Raw genomic sequence first — 18,182 nt, forward strand, 5'->3', positions numbered from 1 at the left:
TAATCATGACATTTTCTTAATTTGTGTAAAAAGTCAATTGAGACTAAAACTTTGGCATAGTAGGAACATGAAATTAAGTCCTCAATGTTTATAATTTTCTTAGCTCAACGCTGGAACATTTATATTATGTATATTGAATTACTGATTTCAATACTTGTAAATCCTTTATATCAATATTTATATTTATATTAATGAGAACGTATATAAATACCAAATATATAAATACTAAATATACTTGTAAATCCTTTAATGAGAACGTATATCAATATTTAATCTTTACTCTGTACTTATTAATAAAACATAAATAAATACTAAATATAAATAATCCCTTATATTAACAAAATATTTTTTAAATGAACATAAAAATAAATAATGCCTTAGGTTTTTCCAGGTAAAAACAAATTGAAAAATGAATTTTTAGGATCCAAAAATTTAAACCTTGATTTTTCAATCATAAAATAATGTAGAGGATAGTAGGTCATCTACCATAATAGACGATGTGTCATCCACTTAGAGGGAAAAAAAAAACCTAAGCATACGATCCATTTAGAAAAAATTATGTAGTCAGACACAAGAGTATTGGCTTACCAACCCAGGTGCGCCTAAGCTTTTGGATCCTTAGCGAGGCATATGGGTCTTACTTGCTAGACTTATCTATACATGATCCTTTTTTCAATTTTGATTGGTGTTATTTAGATTTTATTTAATACCTCCTCTCTCATTTATTTATTTTATTTCTTACTTTGAATTACTTTTTATATAAATTTTATTAATGTCCTCTTAGTTTCTTAAATTATTTAGTTCTCCTAAATTAGTAACTAGTCTTTTTTTATTTTTTTATTTTATAATGCTTTGAAAATATTATTGAGATTTATCTTTAAATTTCTTCCCTTTTATATTTTATATAAATAAATCATATTTACATGAAATATTTTTAAAAATAGAAATCATTTATCCTTAACAATTAGAATTAACCTCTAAGAGAAAATAAATAAATAAAATAAAAAGGATAGTTTGGGTTAAATATTGCATGTGCATCTATCTTTTGCTTTTTATTAGATATATTAGCTTTTTATTTCAGTGTTTAATTAGCTTTACTAACTTTTTTGATTTATTAGTTAATATTTTTAAATTTTATTTTATTATATGTAAATAATGTATTTTTTAATTAAAAAGTCATAATAACAAACATACATACATAATATTAATATTTTTTTATTTGCATTAAAAAACGAAAAAGCTAAAAAGGCTCACTCTTTCACTATGCACTAAGACATAATTCATTATAGATTGAAACGGTGAAATGATTATTTTGTCTTTATAAAAAAAAATCAACAAACTTGTTATAAGGGTAATAGAGTCTTTTACACATGACTCACTTAACGTTACCAAATTGATTAGGACAAATCGACTTTCTTATATTGTTTAGCATAGTAAAATTACTTAATTATTGTTTTATATATATAAACTGGCTTCTTCATCTTTTAATTTTTTTTAAACATAGTGAAATGACCTAATTACCCTTAAAAAAAACTATTAAGATGGCATCTATGAGCTTTTTATATTTTCAACATGGTTTTTTAGTTATAATCAAGTTGATACGGTGACAATTTGATGTTTTAATAAATATAAAATATTATTCAAAGAATAAAAGTAATTGGCATGTACGTGGGGGACACTAGTGTCATTCTGACGGCATATGACGTGCCATCCGACAACCAAACAATGGCTTTCGAGGTGGCATTTGAATTGTCTCGACAACCTCTCCATCCTTTGATGGTGTACGTGGCCTATGGACTTCCGGTTTGGTGCTAACAACCTTTTTTCTCTCTCTCTTCTCCTCGATTTCCATACCTAACCCTCTCATTTTTCAAAGTAGCCCTTCAATTTGTTTTTTCTTTAGATTTGATCCTTGTTCTTTTCATTACTATTTGTTTTATTTGAAATAATTTATATTTTTTTTAATTTCATCCTCCTAGTCTATCATGTTTGATCCTCATTCTTTTTATTGTTGTCTTTTTACTTTTTATCTTTTGTTGATATATTTTATTTTTTAGTTTTTCCCCTCATTATTTTATTTCATTTAATTTTTATATCATATTTGGTCCTCATTCTTTTAACTGTTATTTTATTGTTTTTTTCTCTTTTTCTTGATTTATTTTATTTTTTAATTTCTTCTCTCATTTTTTTTATTTTATTTAATTTTATACTAGATTTGGTTCCTTTTCTTTTAATTGCTATTTATTTTTATTCTTTTATTTCATTTTTCAATTTCTTCTCTCATTGTTTTATTTCATTTAATTTATATTAGATTTTATTCTCGTTTTTTTATTGCTATTTGTTTTTTTAAAATTTTGGTTGATTGGAAATTTTTCTTCGTTGCTTTTTCAAGTTTGTCTTCTATGAGTAACCTGGTCTCATGACCCAGATCATGGATTTTAAAGATTAGCCCGAACTAACTTTGATCTTTTGTAGGTTTGTTTTAAATGTTTTTTTTTCAATTTTATTCTTCGACATTAAGCTATTTGGCCTTTAGCTTTATGATATTTTCCGCTTTCCATTCTAAGAGGTTATCTCAATCTCATATCTTGGCTCACATATTAGTCGAGTTAACCCGGATTGATTTGGATTTTTTTATATTTTTTTTAATTAATTTTTTTCAGTTTTGTCTTTCATCATTTAGTTTGTTTAAGAGTTGACCTTCATTATTATTTTTTTGTTCAAGGTTATCCCAACCTCACAACCAACTGCAAATTTAGTATGTTGACTCGAGTCAAATTTTTTTGTTATTTTTTAAAATTGATATTTATTTTTCAGTTCATCATTCAACGTTTAATTTGCAGGTAATTAAGCTTTAGATTTTTTTTTTCTTTTTATGAGGTTATCATATTCTCATTCAATTTTTTTTTTTTGTTATCAAATAAGATCATTGAGTTATTTTAAGAATATTTAGATGATATTTTTTTATAATATTGACAAGCTTTTTTTTTTTAAATAGTCATTATTTTTTTTTTTTTGTTATGGTTGTTGTTGATGTGATAATAGTGTTTTTTTATTTTATTTTATTGTAGTTGGTTTTTTATTATAATAATATTATTAAATTAATGGAGGTTATTGAACATTTTAACTAATTCAAGTAAATGACCCTGATTCTAACTTTTTTTTTTTTACTCTTATAGAAACAATATTATCACCTGAATATATTTTTATATAAAAAAAAATTAACGTATCACCAATCTAATTAAAAACTAATTTAAAATCATATCACGGTCACAGGATTAATGTTTTACTAGGATAATAAATTGGGAGATGTTTTTTAAAATAACTTTTCAGTTGAAAAAAAAATCGTTGAAATCAAGGTCTGGCCCGCTACTATAAAAGGGGTCGCCGTTTCTCTCCGTGTTACAGTGCAGGGTCAATAGAGTCAGACCTCAGACACGCACCCACCTCTGTTTCTTTCTCTTCTTCTCTCCTTTGCACAAACCCTAACTTCAATCTCTCCTCAAATCACTCCACAAAAGCCCCTCAATCCTCGTGGCTTCTGAAATGGTTCTCTACAACCTCTCCTCCACCTCAAACAATCACCACCACCAGCAAAACTCAAACCTTAACAACAACAATCATGTGGTCCCCACAACTATCCCAGCAGCAAGTAGTGGGTCCGACTCTAAGCTGGCCCACCCTCGCAAATCCACTGCTTCTCAATCCAAAGACCGCCACACCAAAGTCAACGGCCGTGGCAGGAGGGTCCGGATGCCCGCTTTAACAGCGGCCCGTGTCTTCCAGCTCACCCGTGAACTCGGCCACCGCTCCGATGGCGAGACCATCGAGTGGCTCCTTCGCAACGCTGAGGCATCCATCATCGCTGCCACCGGAACCGGAACTATCCCCTCCATCCCCATCTCCACCACTGTTGGGTCTGCCCCGACTTCCGCCTCTCCGCCCTCTGTTTCCGGCGAGGTCCACCCCGCCATCGATGCGGGGCCCGATGGCTTCTCTCTGACGGAAGCTAGCTGTCGGCTTGACCTGGATTATAGGCACATGCCATTTACTGCTTTGTTGCTGAAGCCGCTGTCGGAGAACGTGGATTTGGAGGCGGAGGAGGGTCGGCAGGAGGAGGTAATCGGGGAACAGAAGATGTAGGACTAACATTGCATCAAAACAAACACAAGGTTCAGGGTTTTGGGTGGTGGAGCCTAATGTTTATTTGTTTAATTAATTAAACCACAAATCAGTCTTTTTTTCTATCTTTCGGGTGAAAAAATTAAAGGAAGAAGAAGCAGCTATCAATAAGCTAATATTATTCTAAAGTACTTTGATTAGTTTTGTACAAGACTGGAGTGAACCGTCGTTTGCTTGGTGGTTGTCATTAAAAATACCAGTAGGAATAGGAATTTAAACCCTGTACTATTATGGATTCTTACATAAATTTACTATTTTACCCTTACCACACAATAACATAGAATAGTTTTTTTCAAGGTTAGTAAACGCTTGCTAAGATTTCCCTGTATATGCAAGAACTTAAATTTAACCAGTAGGTAAAATGGGTTAAGTAATTTGAATAAAATTAATTATAAATGAAATAAAAATATTATCGAATAAATATGAAGAAAGTTCTTGGAAAAAATGACGGTTGAATATAGTATAAGAAAGTTTGCCGTGATAATATACTCAATTAGAAGAAAATAACTTATTCAAATAAAGAATACTGACATATTTATAAATATATAGAAATGTGGTTAGTATATATAATTTATTGGCTTACCAAGGAAGCTATTTTCTATGTGAATGGCCGACCAAGTATAATGAAAAGAGAGGAGAAGAAATTGATATTTTCTTGATTTTCCCTCACAAAATCTTACCAAAATAGAATAGAATATAAAGAAAAGAAAGAGTTCTAATGATTAAAGAAAGGTTTTTATGAGTTTAAGCTTGAAAAGGGAGGAGTAGGGTGGTAACAAGAAGTTGAAGAAGAAAGAGGAATCAAAGATTTCTTTGTTAGATTTTCTTTGTTTTATCATTATTAAGAGGTGAAGAATTCTAATCTAAGCTTAATTTAAAGTTTTGTAATGAATTGGTGAGAATTTGGTGTTGATGTACATTATGGAAAATTTGAATTTTAAAAGGGATTGTTTAAATTGGTTATTTGATGCTTAAAACATGTTAACATGTGTCGAAAAGGGTGTTGATTAAGAAATATTGAAGAGAAAATATGCATTCATATGTGCATGAAGTTTTGGTTAGGGTTTGAGATAAGGTTTAGAATTTGCTTGGTTTAATTGTTATGAAATTTGGATAGAATTGTGTTAGGACAGGTACAAAATGATTGGATAATAGTTGGATTGTAGAGAATTTCAAGAATCTTGGTGTCCTCACCATATATACTTGTTGGTTTATTAAATTGACCTTTAATTCATATTGAATTGTGTTAGTTAAATACTAAATAAATGAGTAATGTATTAATTGGGAAAAAAAATGAGAAAAACATATGCATTTCTTAAGAAAGGAAGTTTTGGCCAAATGCTAAGTAAAAAGGGATATGATTTTTTTTATTTAATTCATGGTTGAATTATGTTTAGATATGCTAAAAATAAGGGATACGGTGTGGATGAAGTGTTAATTGTGATGAATTTGAACGAAACCATACATCCTTTTTTTTCCATAATAGGTTCGGCCAATACTAAAAAAAAAAATAGAGGAATGAATTCTTGTTTTAATTGTTATGGAATTTAAATAGTAATGTGTGTGATTGATCATTTAATGATGGGGTGATGTGTGTAATTTTAAGAAACTTGAAAGGATTTCCTTGTCTTTATTGTGTAGGTTCGACCATGGAAGAGTAAAGGGAATAATGGATGGAATTAATTTAATTGGTATTAAAATTGTATTCTAAGATGTTAAGTAGAATGTGTAATGTATAAATCATATGCTAATTTGCTCAGAATTAATAAATGAAAATGTGTTTTCTTGGATGGTAGTTTCAGCCAAAATAGAATAAAGAAATAATGGATTGGTTTGACCAAATTGATGAGAAAACCTTGTTGAAATGTGTTAATTGATGAGTTTGGGGTAATGGATTTTATTGGAAAGAGAATTCCTACCTAATTTGCTCGGAATTAATAAAGAAAATGTATTTAATGTTGTCTACATAAAGTAAAATAATATATTGAATGATATGTTAATAAAAAGTATTTAAGCATGAAAAACTTTATGTTTTCCTTATCATTGATTTGAAACTCGAACTTTGAATGAGAATTTGAATTTGAATTGGATTTCTATAATAATTGAATTGTATATGACGTATTGCTATTGTTGGTACAGAAAAGCTTACAGGATTCATTCAACAGCAAGGGATTTCTGCTTAAACACAGATATCAGGTAGGTGTTTTACGCCTCTACCATTTATTATGTTTAAATTTTTAATATGATATAACTGCAATTTCTTTAAATGTGTTATGCATTTGTATTAATTGTGACATGAGCATCGAAAAGATGATAAATTGACTAGTTACCCTGAATGGGACTAGTGGCGTCAGTTTGTCTGATGACCAGGATTTGTACTTGACTAGTTATCTTAAATGGGACTAAGGAACCGGTTTGTCTGACGACCAAGATTTGTACTTGACTAGTCACCCTGATTGGACTAGTGGCGTCAATTTGTCTCTTGACCAAGATCTGTAATTGACTAGTTACCCTAAGTGGGGCTAGTGGCATCAGTATGTTTAACGACCGAGATTTTTATTTGATTAGTTACCCTGAGTGTAGCTAATGGCATCAGTATGTCTGACGATCGAGAATTCAATTGAGTGGTACCTGGGTGGTACTAGTGGTATTAATGAGACTGATGACCATGATTCCTGATTTGATAAAATTATCTAGTGGAGCCATAAAATTAGTTGAAAGGAAAATATATAATAGTGTTTGATTTTTGAAAATATATTTTTGAATCAAATAAAATAAGTTATATGAATTGGGTGAATTGATCATATGGTTTTATTTATATTATGTGTTATATAAATTTCAGGTACATCACAACCTCATGTGAAGCAATAGATATTCTTAGTATATCTTTTTTTTAAGAAAATGATGATGTAATCTTGAATTGCTAACTTATTTTGTAATGTAATTTTTTGGGATTAGTTTTAGCATGTAAATAATACTAGAATTAATGATGCATGTAATCTAGATAATAATATTTACTCACTAGGCTTATAAAGTATTAAGAACTTCACTTTTACATAATAAATTTAGAAATGCATGGATTCAATTTATAATGTTTTTCTATGAATTTGTTAATATTATTTGACATGATTGTTTCTTATTGTGAATTGTTATATAAAACATGAAGTGGTTGAATGGTGGGATTAAATATATTCTAATCTTGAATTATAATGAGAATGGGTAAAGTCCAGGATGGTTGGACCTTATCGATATATTGATTAGAATAGCATGCTTGCTGTGTTGTTGATAAACTAACATTTTTAAGGGAAAATTTACTGAAATTTCAGTAATATATATTCCCTATTTTCTCATCTATCTATAACTATAAATACGTTGATTTGTGTTTTAAAAACTTGGGGATGTTACAAGGGTAATTCAGTCTTTTCCTTAGAATACAAAAGTCATTGCCAAATTCATAAGGGACATTATGGTCAACTCATTTTTTATTGCACAGTAATATTATTAATTTGCCCTAAAAGTTATTTTCATTTAATCAGCATTGAGGGGCATTTTCAATTTTTTACTTTATTTTAAAAATTGAATTGACTAAATTGTCTCTAAAATTAAATTTTCTAAGCCTTGCATCAAGAAGTGTTTTTGTCATTTCTCATTACTATTTTTGTTGTTATTAAGTTGGGTTAGGGAAAACCTAGTCCTTTTCTATTTCTAAAAGTTATTAAAAAAAGTTGGCGCCAGCTACTCAGGCGCCAGTATATGGGCCAACTTCGCGCTCTTCAAGCAACGCATTAGTTGTTATCCCTTCCTTTTCTTTTTCTCTAAGTCTAAGCTTTATTGTTAAAATCATTAAATGAATCCTTATTATTTTGATTTATTGCTTGAGTTATTTATGCTATTATATGCTAAATTAATTTCAAGTACCCCACGAACTCATGCAGATTAGTATCTAGTTAGGGTCTTTTATGTTAAAGAAAAGGAAAAGGAGAAATGTATTTTTGGAGGGATAATCCTTTGCGTTAAATATTTGATATGTAATCCAATGTTGAATTGATGTAAATTGTAATTATTTCGGATGATTTTCTTATTTGGTTCAGTGGCGATATAATTAAGTTGTTAGTACATTAAACTTAGTTACTCTATGCATTTGTTACGTAATTTTCTTAAGGAAATACTTTATATGATTTTGAGTTATTTATTTTATAATGCTACCCTATGAATCTGTTTATTTAATTTTCTTTTGAATTTGTTTATTTAAATTTTTTTTATTGTTAATGAAACATTGCAATATGCAATGTGATGTAACTGAAATTTGGATTAGATATTCTAATCCGGTGAGATGTTGTGTTGGGTGAATCCATGATAATTGGGCTTCATGTTAACATAAAGATAAAATGAATTGTGAAGAATGGATTTGTATTGTTATTGTTGTTGTCAATAACTTGGTACCAATATTTAGAAGAAACTCTGCTAGATTTTTGATAGAAAACAAAATTTTGGTTTTTATCTTGATTGTGTTACTAATCGCGTGATTAATTGACTTTAAAATTAGAGGATGTTACACCTCGATTCTCTCGGGTCATGGGTCAACCTATTGGGTTGAGTCAAGTTTTAAAATGGTGGTTTTCCAAATGAGGCACTTCCGATTTAGTCACTAGCTTGGGTCACAGGTTTAAAAAGTTAACACAAGTTGACATCGTTTTTTTCTTGATTACATCCTTCAAAGTTATTCATTTTAAAAAATAAACTTTGTTATTTTCTTCGGTTTTCTTTCAATCAGGTTATCCTCATCTCATTATTTAGACAGTAGGTTTGGTTGGGCGACTCAAGTATTTTTTTTAGGTCGCTCTTTTTTTATTTTTTTTAGTTTCATCCTTTAAAATTCAGTTGTTTTTAAAAATAAGCTTGTTATTTTTTTTTATTTTGCAATCTATTGGGTTATCCTATTTATATAATCTCGCTCAAGAGTTTTAGCTACCTCGCCTAAATTTTCAGGTTCTTTGTTTTTTGAACTGCTTTTTGTTCACTGATTTTTTTTTGAATTCATCTTTTTATGTTTAGATTATTAAGGATTGACAACCCATGTTTAGATTATTAAGGATTGACAACCCTTATTTTTTTTTCCTATGATGTTGAGTCATGAATTTTTTTTCTCTTTTTAAATACACTAAACACTACCAACTATTGACAAAAATTTTTAATTTTAAACACTAAAATAATTTTTACTTTAAAATACATTAAAATAATATTATTTTTTAAAAAATTATTTTTACCATCAACACAACAAAATAAATATTAAAAAATTTTAATTTTTTCAAAAACACTTTTAAAACACAAAAATAAATCAGCATTTCACGTGATAAAATTCTGCTACCAACCCTGGTTCAAGTTTTAGTTACTTGCCTCGGATAGAAACATTTGGATCTGCGAACTGTAGAGATCCAATGCAGAAGAACCCCCCCCAATAAAAAAATAAAATAAAAGAGGCAAATGTGCCTCATTGTTTTTTTAGTTTAACGTGGGTGTCCGGGCCACGTTAAACTAATCCCACGGGCCCTGAACTTAACGACCATGTAAGCCTCCAGTGGCCATCATATGAGCAACCACAGGGCTCGAACCTGAGACCACAGAGGGAGCAAACCTCTTGATAAATGTGACTCATTGTTGGTTCTATAAGAACTTGTGAAACTATATCCTCATCTCTCCCACAAATATGCAACAATCATAAGAAAGGACGACTGGATTGATAAATAAACCAAAATAGAGGTCGCAATCAAGTCAAGCTTGAGTATTAAAAGTATCTACGGTCCTACATGACAATGGGAATAAAACGTTATCAAATCAATAATAATATCTTATTTTGAATGCATGAGCAAGTTCTGAGTTTTGATCAGGTAAAGATTCACACTTTCGATACACGTTAAATTTCCCAACCAAACAACTTATCTGAAGCTCCATCCATCCATCTCGCTGTCCCCGTGCATTAAAAGAATAAACAGTGTTACTCATTTGATTATTTTTTTCTGTTTATTTGAGAAAGATATGACACGCAATTCTAGAGCATGTATGCAAAATTCGAGACAAAAAAATCTTTCCCGGAAAAATACAATACACTCGTAGAATAACTGATCTGGACAAGTATGGTTTATAGAAAGAGAAGATACAAGTTTCGCACCAAGGAGGCTGCATGTGCATATGTATAATAGCAAGCACAGCAGCAAGAGAAGATGTGGGGGGGGGGGGGGGGGGGTTCCCTCAGATTACCAGAATATATATCTAGTTCTTATTCCCGAAATTCCACCACCTTTTCTTCTTTCTGAATTCACTAGATGTATCTGTATCAAAACCACGAAAAGAGATAAATTATTCTCACAGGGGCATCATTAGAATTAATGCAAAGTTACCAAATTAGACTTTGCACATGAAACCAAGATCATTGTCACGTAAGTGAGGGAGAAACTGATACGAAAACCAAAGTCAGGCTTGTCAGAAGCAAGAAAATTCGATTCAACACTAAACTTCTTTTCTGTCACAAGAAGTTCAGTTATGTTTTATCATCAACTTTGCCCAAGCATTCCATTGTGCTTACTTTTTAACTCGTGCCCTTTGCCCAATAAAAGAAGCAAAAAAATAAACAATATTTACCTCCTTGAAAATAGATGGAGTTGTAGTGTACCTCTGCCCAAAAGCTCAAGAAAATGACTGCAGAAGGAACCCAAAATTCTTCATCAAAACACAAGCTTAAAAATTCCAGAAGTTTTTACATTCAGAACATATAATTTCATTAGGGTTCACAGGTCATTTATAAGCAATAAAACAAACATTAATGCTATGCTATTATTGTTTGAAAAAGAAGTCTGGGATGGGACTGGAATTTCTTTCAGGTTGCTGTCAATCATTTAAGACCAATTACATTGTATATGGATTAATTAGCACAGGAAACATTATAATAATTTTCAGTGTTTCTACTTTGGTGCTTCTGCAAAAAGAAAGAGAGAAGCAATTGTAGCAATCAGATAGAGTTTTTGCCTCTATTCTTCTGTAAAGTAGTGTATGGGAAAAGCAATTCACCAATCGAAAACATCGCATACAGATCAAGGTTTAACAAAACAATCACTCAATTTTTTTTTATGTTTCATCAGGAATCGGTAAAACTATCAAACTTGCAATCAAACAAGCAATATTTATTACCACAACCAATTGTCAACAATATTTATTATAAACTTGAAAAAATATGATCATGGAAACAACATCTCAAAAAGGAAGATGAGGGGTAAGATAAAGGAAAAGGAAATTAATTTTTTTCAGGACAACTGAAACAAACATAATTTACCTCCTTTTGGCTTTTGGCTGACAGGAAGAATCTCTATGTAACATGTGTCCTTGAAAGAAGTCATGACGAGTATTTTCACGCCATACTGCAATAAAACAAGGGTACAAGCCATGGAAGATAGCACAGAATGTTACATTTGTCTTCAAAATGAAACAATGCATAAAGCTTTAAAATAGAGCAGTGCTATGGTGAAACCGGCAAAGAGGGACAGGGTTTCACCAAAGGTAAACTATAGTCACAATGCATGTCAAATAAAGGAAGCAATTGGCAAAATGTTTTAAGAACAAAGAAAACAAAATCAATGTCCTTCAAGAACAACATCAAGTCCTTGAGCCCAAAAAAAAACAGGCAACTACAAGTTGATATGATCCATACCGCATCCGCAACTGCCTGCAATGTCACATGATCACCCCACTCACCACTCCTGGCATCCAAATGCAAAGGGTATTTGTCTATTAGAATCAACACGCAAGATTCTTTATAGTTAATGAAATAGAATAAGCAAACAGTTCCATTATTACTTCGACATCTTCCTCAAATAGTCACCATACTCCATGGGAACATATCCCTCGTATATCTCTGGGTGAGATTTAAGCTGGTGATCACAAACCATTATAACAAAAATGTATAAGATCAATGAAATATAGATATATATGTTACAATTCTACTAACTCAACTTCAACCACTAATAATAAGGCAGGGAATAAAACAAACCTGATACACAACCTGTCGTCTTACTATTTTGTGGCGATCAGGTGTATTATATATTTGATCTGATAAAGCACGGAACTGGAGAATGAGAAAGTTTTAGAAAGTAAATATTAACATGTCATCATTAATTTGTCAATAAGCACTTTGACAAGCAAGATCAACAGCAGCAACAATAACAGCAAGGACTTTTCCAACATGCGGTCCTAAGGGCACTCGCAAATATCAAATATCAATATCTGGAAGGTTTCATTATCTTTAGTATCAACAAATTAAGGATTAGGATTTTACTCAATTATGGAAGTGAAGACCTTCCATTTATTGCTTGTTGACGTGTACCTTTAGGGCCAATCTTAGAAAAACCCTAATAATAATCCATTTACAGCAACATCTCATGGAGGAGGTCATAGTGAAGATACTCAAAAAGAAACAGACAAGGAAAAGCTAACCTGACAGTTTCCATCCCCTGGAACCTTGAGCTCTTCAAAGCCAAATAACTGCAGTCTGGATTGGTGAGAACAATAATTTAATAGCATGAAGTTTATTCCGAGGTAAAAAGAAAAAAAAAAGGGAAGAAAATGAGCAATGTTATAGTAATCACATGTCTATAGAACACATTAACTGAACTAACTCCCAATCAGACAAAATGGGAAAAGAATTTTGCTTTATCTGCAGCAATAATATCTGTACACAATACCTGTTCAGAAGCCTTTCATGATCTGATGTTGCTTCATCAATTGAAGGTATTTCTCCATTAATTCTTGGAACATGCTGCGAAGCATGAAAGAAATTTTGGCAGGTGATAAGCAAAACCAACAATAGGGGAAATGATATGTCCTTGCAAGCATGTATGCAAGAACACAAGCACAGTATTTTCACCAAGCTAGTTGTACAAGAAAACTACAATTTATAAAGATTTTCAACAGGAAGTATCAAATGATGCAAAACCACAAGATCGTGTGATGCAAATGAGCACCAATTGATGCTAACATGTAACTTCTATGATGCACATTACACTGAACTTAATCACATACCATATAAGTTGCACAAGAAAAAACAAACATTACACCACGCTTAAAAGTGTTTGAACACATGCAAATGTTCTCTCACAATAAAGAATCACGGATTGCGTTGATTGTCTTTTCACAATAAAGAACCACAGATCACGTTGACAGTCTTTAGCCATAATATGACAGTTTATCCAATGATAGTTCATAAAGTATACACTATTTTGTCTGGCTCAGTGATGGAAACATTGAACTGGTAAAACACTCAATTATCCTGAACTTGGACGTGTAAGTTTCAAAATCCCAGTCAAAAAGCATTAGTAGAATTATAGATGCAGTGCCATTAGAGAAGCGAGACTCCAGGAGCGGAAAAAAAGACGCACCCTGACTCTGTGTGCCATCTGTACTTAAATTCATGGCTCAGAATACCTTGGATACTTTTCCCGGATTAACTAAGTACTAGCTACTTTAATGCAATCACCTAGATATTAAAGATAGTAATTGGTGAAAAAGAAAAGGAAAAAAAAAACTGCAATAAAAGAGAGAGGAAAGGCTATAAATGACTATGTGATGATTATGTTCGGGTCGCTTGGGATTGGAAATAAAAATTAGTATCGTGTCCCATTCCTTGTGAAATGCAGTTTGGTTTGCCAATAATAAGGATTAAGATTATACAAGAAATGAGATATTCTATATTTAGTGGAAAAATTTACTTCTTTTATTTGTCATTTGGTAGTATAAAAACTCTAAGACAAGTAAAATTATTTAAATAAAGTTAAACATAAATTTTATTTGAAATGCTATTCCTGATTCCTAGGGGAAGTCAAACATGACCAAAGTCTCTCAATTTCCTCGACCAAAAGAAATAAAAGACCACAATGATGATCTAAAGCGGCCAAACTTACACGGATTGGAATCAACTGATTCAACCTCTTGCCTACTTCATCATCCAGGCCATCTTCATCAGTAAACTCTGGTGAATAGGAATACTCTTCTCCATTAGCAGGACTTGAGCATGAACTAGAGGGTACTGCATCATCTGATTCTTCATGACTACACTCATTGTCTGCGCATTAAAAACATCAAGTGAAACCAACGTAAGAAATTTCCTCCCACAAAAAATGAAACAAAACAAAAGGATAATCTTAACCATAAACCTGAACGGTAGTTCCTCATCGGTGTACAATGCCAATCATGCTCATCAACAGAAGTCTGCAAATGCTCTTCTCCACCATGTGAATACACATTTTCTTCAGTAACTGAAAGCTCTTCTCCACCATGTGAATACCCATTTTCTTCAGTAACTGCAAGCTGCGAAAACTCTTCTTGCAACGTGCGTGCAATCATCTCATCATTCTCTACATGGCTACAGTCCGTAATATCATAATGATCCCTCACATAATGTCCATGGTATCCATCATCACTCTGTACTATTGCTTCACCATAGTACCCAGAATAAAAGGGTGGGTCCCCATCAAGAAGACGAAGACCCCATTGAATAACATCCGACTCTTGCTCGTAAATAACCATCTTTCTTACCAAACCAATCTCCTCCCCCTGCTCAAAACCCGAATGGTTACATCAACCTCGACCCATCAGAATTCAAGTATAAACAGCACCAAAATATCCATCCATCTTTGCAAATAACTCCAAATCATTTCCATAATTAAAGATCATCATTACCAGTTTAACGCAAACACAAATCTTTTAATTAATTTGTGTCTATTTTAGCCGACACCAATAATAAGATTTGAGCATAATATAGCATGATTTAATTTAAAACAAAACCAGAAATCACAGAAAATCATCAAACATTAAATCAAATCAAATCAAATCACAAGACAAGACAAAGTACTAACCTGATGAAGGAAATGGAAAGGCAGAAAAAAAGAAACAAGACGGGGCAGATAGGTAGGTAGATAGGGTTTATGTCGAGTGTAATAGAGGAAACTACAAGCTAGACAGAGAACTAGCGAAGCAGATAACTGTGAATCATTTTACTTGATTTTAACATGGAAACTAAAAACTAAATCAAATAAATGAATTATAATAGAATGGGAAACAGGGAGAGCACTTCTTTTTTTTCTTCTTTTTGTTTATTATACACTGTTTGCCGCGGCTCTTAAATGTCCAAATCAAAAGTACCTCAAGGCGGTGAATGAATGGTTTGGATTTCGCCCCGTTTGTAATTGCGTCATAAATGAGGTAAAATTTTAAATTTAAAAAGACCTTTTTTATATTTCTAGATTGTTTTCATATATTTTTAATATAATAATATCAAAAATAAATTTTAAATATATATATATATATATATTATTTTAATACACTACTATATTCTATACTTCTAAATACACTTTCCTTCTTATAGATATCATTTTTACGGTTTCTTACCTCCAACTGGCTTTTTCTTTAGCATTAAGTTCCTGTTTCGTAGTGGAGTTATAATTGTTTTTTAAAGTATTTTTTATATTAAAATACATTAAGATAATATTTTTTTATTTTTAAAAAAATTATTTTTGAAATCAACGCATCAAAACTATCCAAAATATTAAAAAAAATTAACAAAAAAAATTAAATTTTTTAAAAATACAAGTTGCCATGTGTTTCTAAACACTAACTAAATCAGTGGGAGGTGATATTTTTTCATTTTGAGTAATTTGATAGCGGTTATTATTTTTTAAAGTGTTTTTTAAATATATTAAAATAATATTTTTTAAAAAAAAATTATTTTTAATATCAACACATTAATTCATCTAAAAATAATAACAATTTAAAAAAAATTCAAAATTTGTTTTTTTTTGAAACCAACGTGCTTGTGGTTTTGTAACTGTGGTATAATTGGGCGATGCAATTATCTTATTGAACGGGTAATGACCGTAATAGTGAATTTTGTGAGCTTTCTTCGGTAATAAGTTAGTATTTATTACCCATGCATGATGGAATTCAATTTACCCACCAAAAATTCTAACTTTAGGCGCCGCTCGTAGTTTATAATTTGGATTTCTTTAGTTTATGTGCATTAATTCTTCAATCTTATCACAAAACTCGGTCATGCTTCGCTCAATAAAACTATCTGATACGCAATTATAATATTAACTTAATTATGTGTCATCAATTATATTAATTTTGTATAATATAACCAGATACTTTATCATATACAATAAGCGTGAGCACGTGGACTGCCCTAACTGTCCTCGCTAATTAATCTTCTTCACTTATGCCCGCCAATTTTGAATTATTTGGAGATCAAAATAAATGTCATTTGTTCGGTATCATTATTTTAATCTAGGGTATATTATTAATTAATAATTAACAAAAACTTTATATTAATTTTATTCTTCAACAAATCAATTATAGAATTATCTTAGTTACATAACTTAGATTGTAAATTTAGTAAGTAAACCAAAATTGACTAAAATTATTTTTTCTTATCTTTTTTATTTATTTAAATTGCTTTTCAATTTGATCATTCATAACTTAGATCTCGTCTTGAATTATTTTTAATTAAATTATATTTTTATTGATTATTCAAGTTGATTCTAAACCTACCAAGTTGACTGGATTACAAGAGGCCAACTCAAACATGGTTTTATTTGAAAGGGAGTTTTACGCATTTGAACAAAATTAATTAATTTAAAATATTTCATCAAATACAACTTCTAATGTGAGTGAGCCCTTCAAAAAAAAACTTGGAGAAGAAAGCGTATTTGAAAGTGTGGTACTGATAGTTTTTCAAAGTGTTTTTTACTCGAAGATACATCAAACTAATTTTTTTTTTATTTTAAAAAAATTATTTTTAACATCAGCACATCAAAATAATCTGAAAACACCAAAAAAATATTAATTTGAAGTAAATAAAAAGATTTAATTCTTTCAAAAACGTTTTTGAAATGCAAAAACAAATAATCTTAAAGAGGTGTCCTCGTCTAGCACTGACATTGTAGTATTTTTCAATTAATTATTGGAGAGCTGAAAATAATTTTTTTGAAAAACAAAAACAACACAATAAAAGCAAGAATTTATTGGAAATAATTTTAAATTAAAATACATTTCACTCTATGTTTGTATAATTGTAACCCAAATCAAAGGTTCCCTCTCTCTATCCTTTTTATTTGTTGTCGACAAAGATGTATGATCTCAGATATTTTCTTAAAGAAGAGAAATCTTGATGTTAATTGAACTATATAACTGGTTGTGCTGTCCTATTTTATTTATTTTTTCGGTGGATGACATAATGCACCTACTTTTTCATACGCGTTGACACAACACGCAAAATCCTCCAATCAACACGGCAAGAAACTATTAAACAATGAATGACCTCCACTTCTTGGCCGCAATTTTAATACCTAGAAGATGATGTTGATTGATTGTTGAATTTTTAATATTTAAAGTATTTCTTATTTTAAAATAATATTTTTATTTTAAATTTTTATAAAACAAAATTTGAAACACGACGTGTTAGTAACGCTTAAACAACTTTTTAAAGTATTTTTTATACTAAAATGTATTAAAATAATATTATTTTTTTAAATCAACACATCAAAACAATCTAAAACAAAAAAAATTAATTTTTAACAAAAAAAATAAATTTTTAAAAAACACAGTTTGCATCGTATTTCTATCTAAATTATAGCACAAGTCTATGATTGCCATAGGAGGTACAGGAGTTGAAAAGGTGTCATTAAGCAATAGTTTTCTTCAAACTTGGATGATCGTTGAATTTTTAATATTTAAGGTATTTTTTAGTTAAAAATATATTAAAATAATATTTTTTATTTTAAAATTTTAATTTTTTTATAAAACAAAATTTGAAACACGACATATTAGTAATTTAGTAACGCTCAAACAACTTTATATTACCATCATTTACAGCTTACCTTGTTTGAAATCCTTGTCATTTAAGAGTCTAAATTGCTGCACAAGTCGTTGTTTGCCATAAGAGGTACAAACAAGAGTTG

At 30.5% G+C, this 18,182-nt stretch overlaps 2 protein-coding genes across 3 annotated transcripts; one reads left to right on the top strand and one right to left on the bottom strand.

The window, feature by feature from the left end:
- Nucleotides 1-3,281: 3,281 nt before the first annotated feature.
- Nucleotides 3,282-4,447, top strand: LOC18100170 (transcription factor TCP11). The gene has a single exon (XM_006381365.3). The coding sequence runs from the start codon at nucleotides 3,547-3,549 to the stop codon at nucleotides 4,141-4,143; it is 597 nt and encodes a 198-aa protein (XP_006381427.3). The 5' UTR covers nucleotides 3,282-3,546; the 3' UTR covers nucleotides 4,144-4,447.
- Nucleotides 4,448-10,159: 5,712 nt separating this feature from the next.
- LOC18100171 (OVARIAN TUMOR DOMAIN-containing deubiquitinating enzyme 10) lies at nucleotides 10,160-15,331 on the bottom strand. Of its 2 annotated transcripts, none has more exons than XM_006381366.3 (11): nucleotides 15,084-15,331; nucleotides 14,409-14,781; nucleotides 14,130-14,290; nucleotides 12,915-12,988; nucleotides 12,667-12,721; nucleotides 12,224-12,298; nucleotides 12,031-12,104; nucleotides 11,885-11,933; nucleotides 11,510-11,594; nucleotides 10,822-10,878; nucleotides 10,160-10,511 (listed from the first exon to the last, which is right to left on the bottom strand). In XM_006381366.3, the coding sequence occupies exons 2-11, from the start codon at nucleotides 14,752-14,754 to the stop codon at nucleotides 10,453-10,455; spliced, it is 1,035 nt and encodes a 344-aa protein (XP_006381428.1). In that variant the 5' UTR covers nucleotides 14,755-14,781; nucleotides 15,084-15,331; the 3' UTR covers nucleotides 10,160-10,452. The 2 variants fall into 2 exon arrangements, with proteins under 2 accessions (XP_006381428.1, XP_006381429.1); XM_006381367.3 differs by having other exon boundaries at nucleotides 14,382-14,781; nucleotides 15,084-15,330.
- Between the last annotated feature and the right edge of the window lie 2,851 nt (nucleotides 15,332-18,182).

The sequence above is a fragment of the Populus trichocarpa genome, chromosome 6 (genome assembly GCF_000002775.5).
Source record: "Populus trichocarpa isolate Nisqually-1 chromosome 6, P.trichocarpa_v4.1, whole genome shotgun sequence".
In the NCBI taxonomy this organism is placed as follows: Eukaryota; Viridiplantae; Streptophyta; class Magnoliopsida; order Malpighiales; family Salicaceae; genus Populus; species Populus trichocarpa.

Bases quoted from the DNA above. Each gene is read 5' to 3' on its own strand.
- LOC18100170 (XM_006381365.3), top strand. From the start codon at position 3,547: ATGGTTCTCTACAACCTCTCCTCCACCTCAAACAATCACCACCACCAG.
- LOC18100171 (XM_006381367.3), bottom strand. From the start codon at position 14,754: ATGGTTATTTACGAGCAAGAGTCGGATGTTATTCAATGGGGTCTTCGT. The intron at 14,291-14,381 runs GTTTATGGTTAA...TTTAATGCGCAG, and splicing joins GATGAGGAACTACCGTTCAG to ACAATGAGTGTAGTCATGAA. The intron at 12,722-12,914 runs GTATTGTGTACA...TCACCAATCCAG, and splicing joins CATGAAAGGCTTCTGAACAG to ACTGCAGTTATTTGGCTTTG.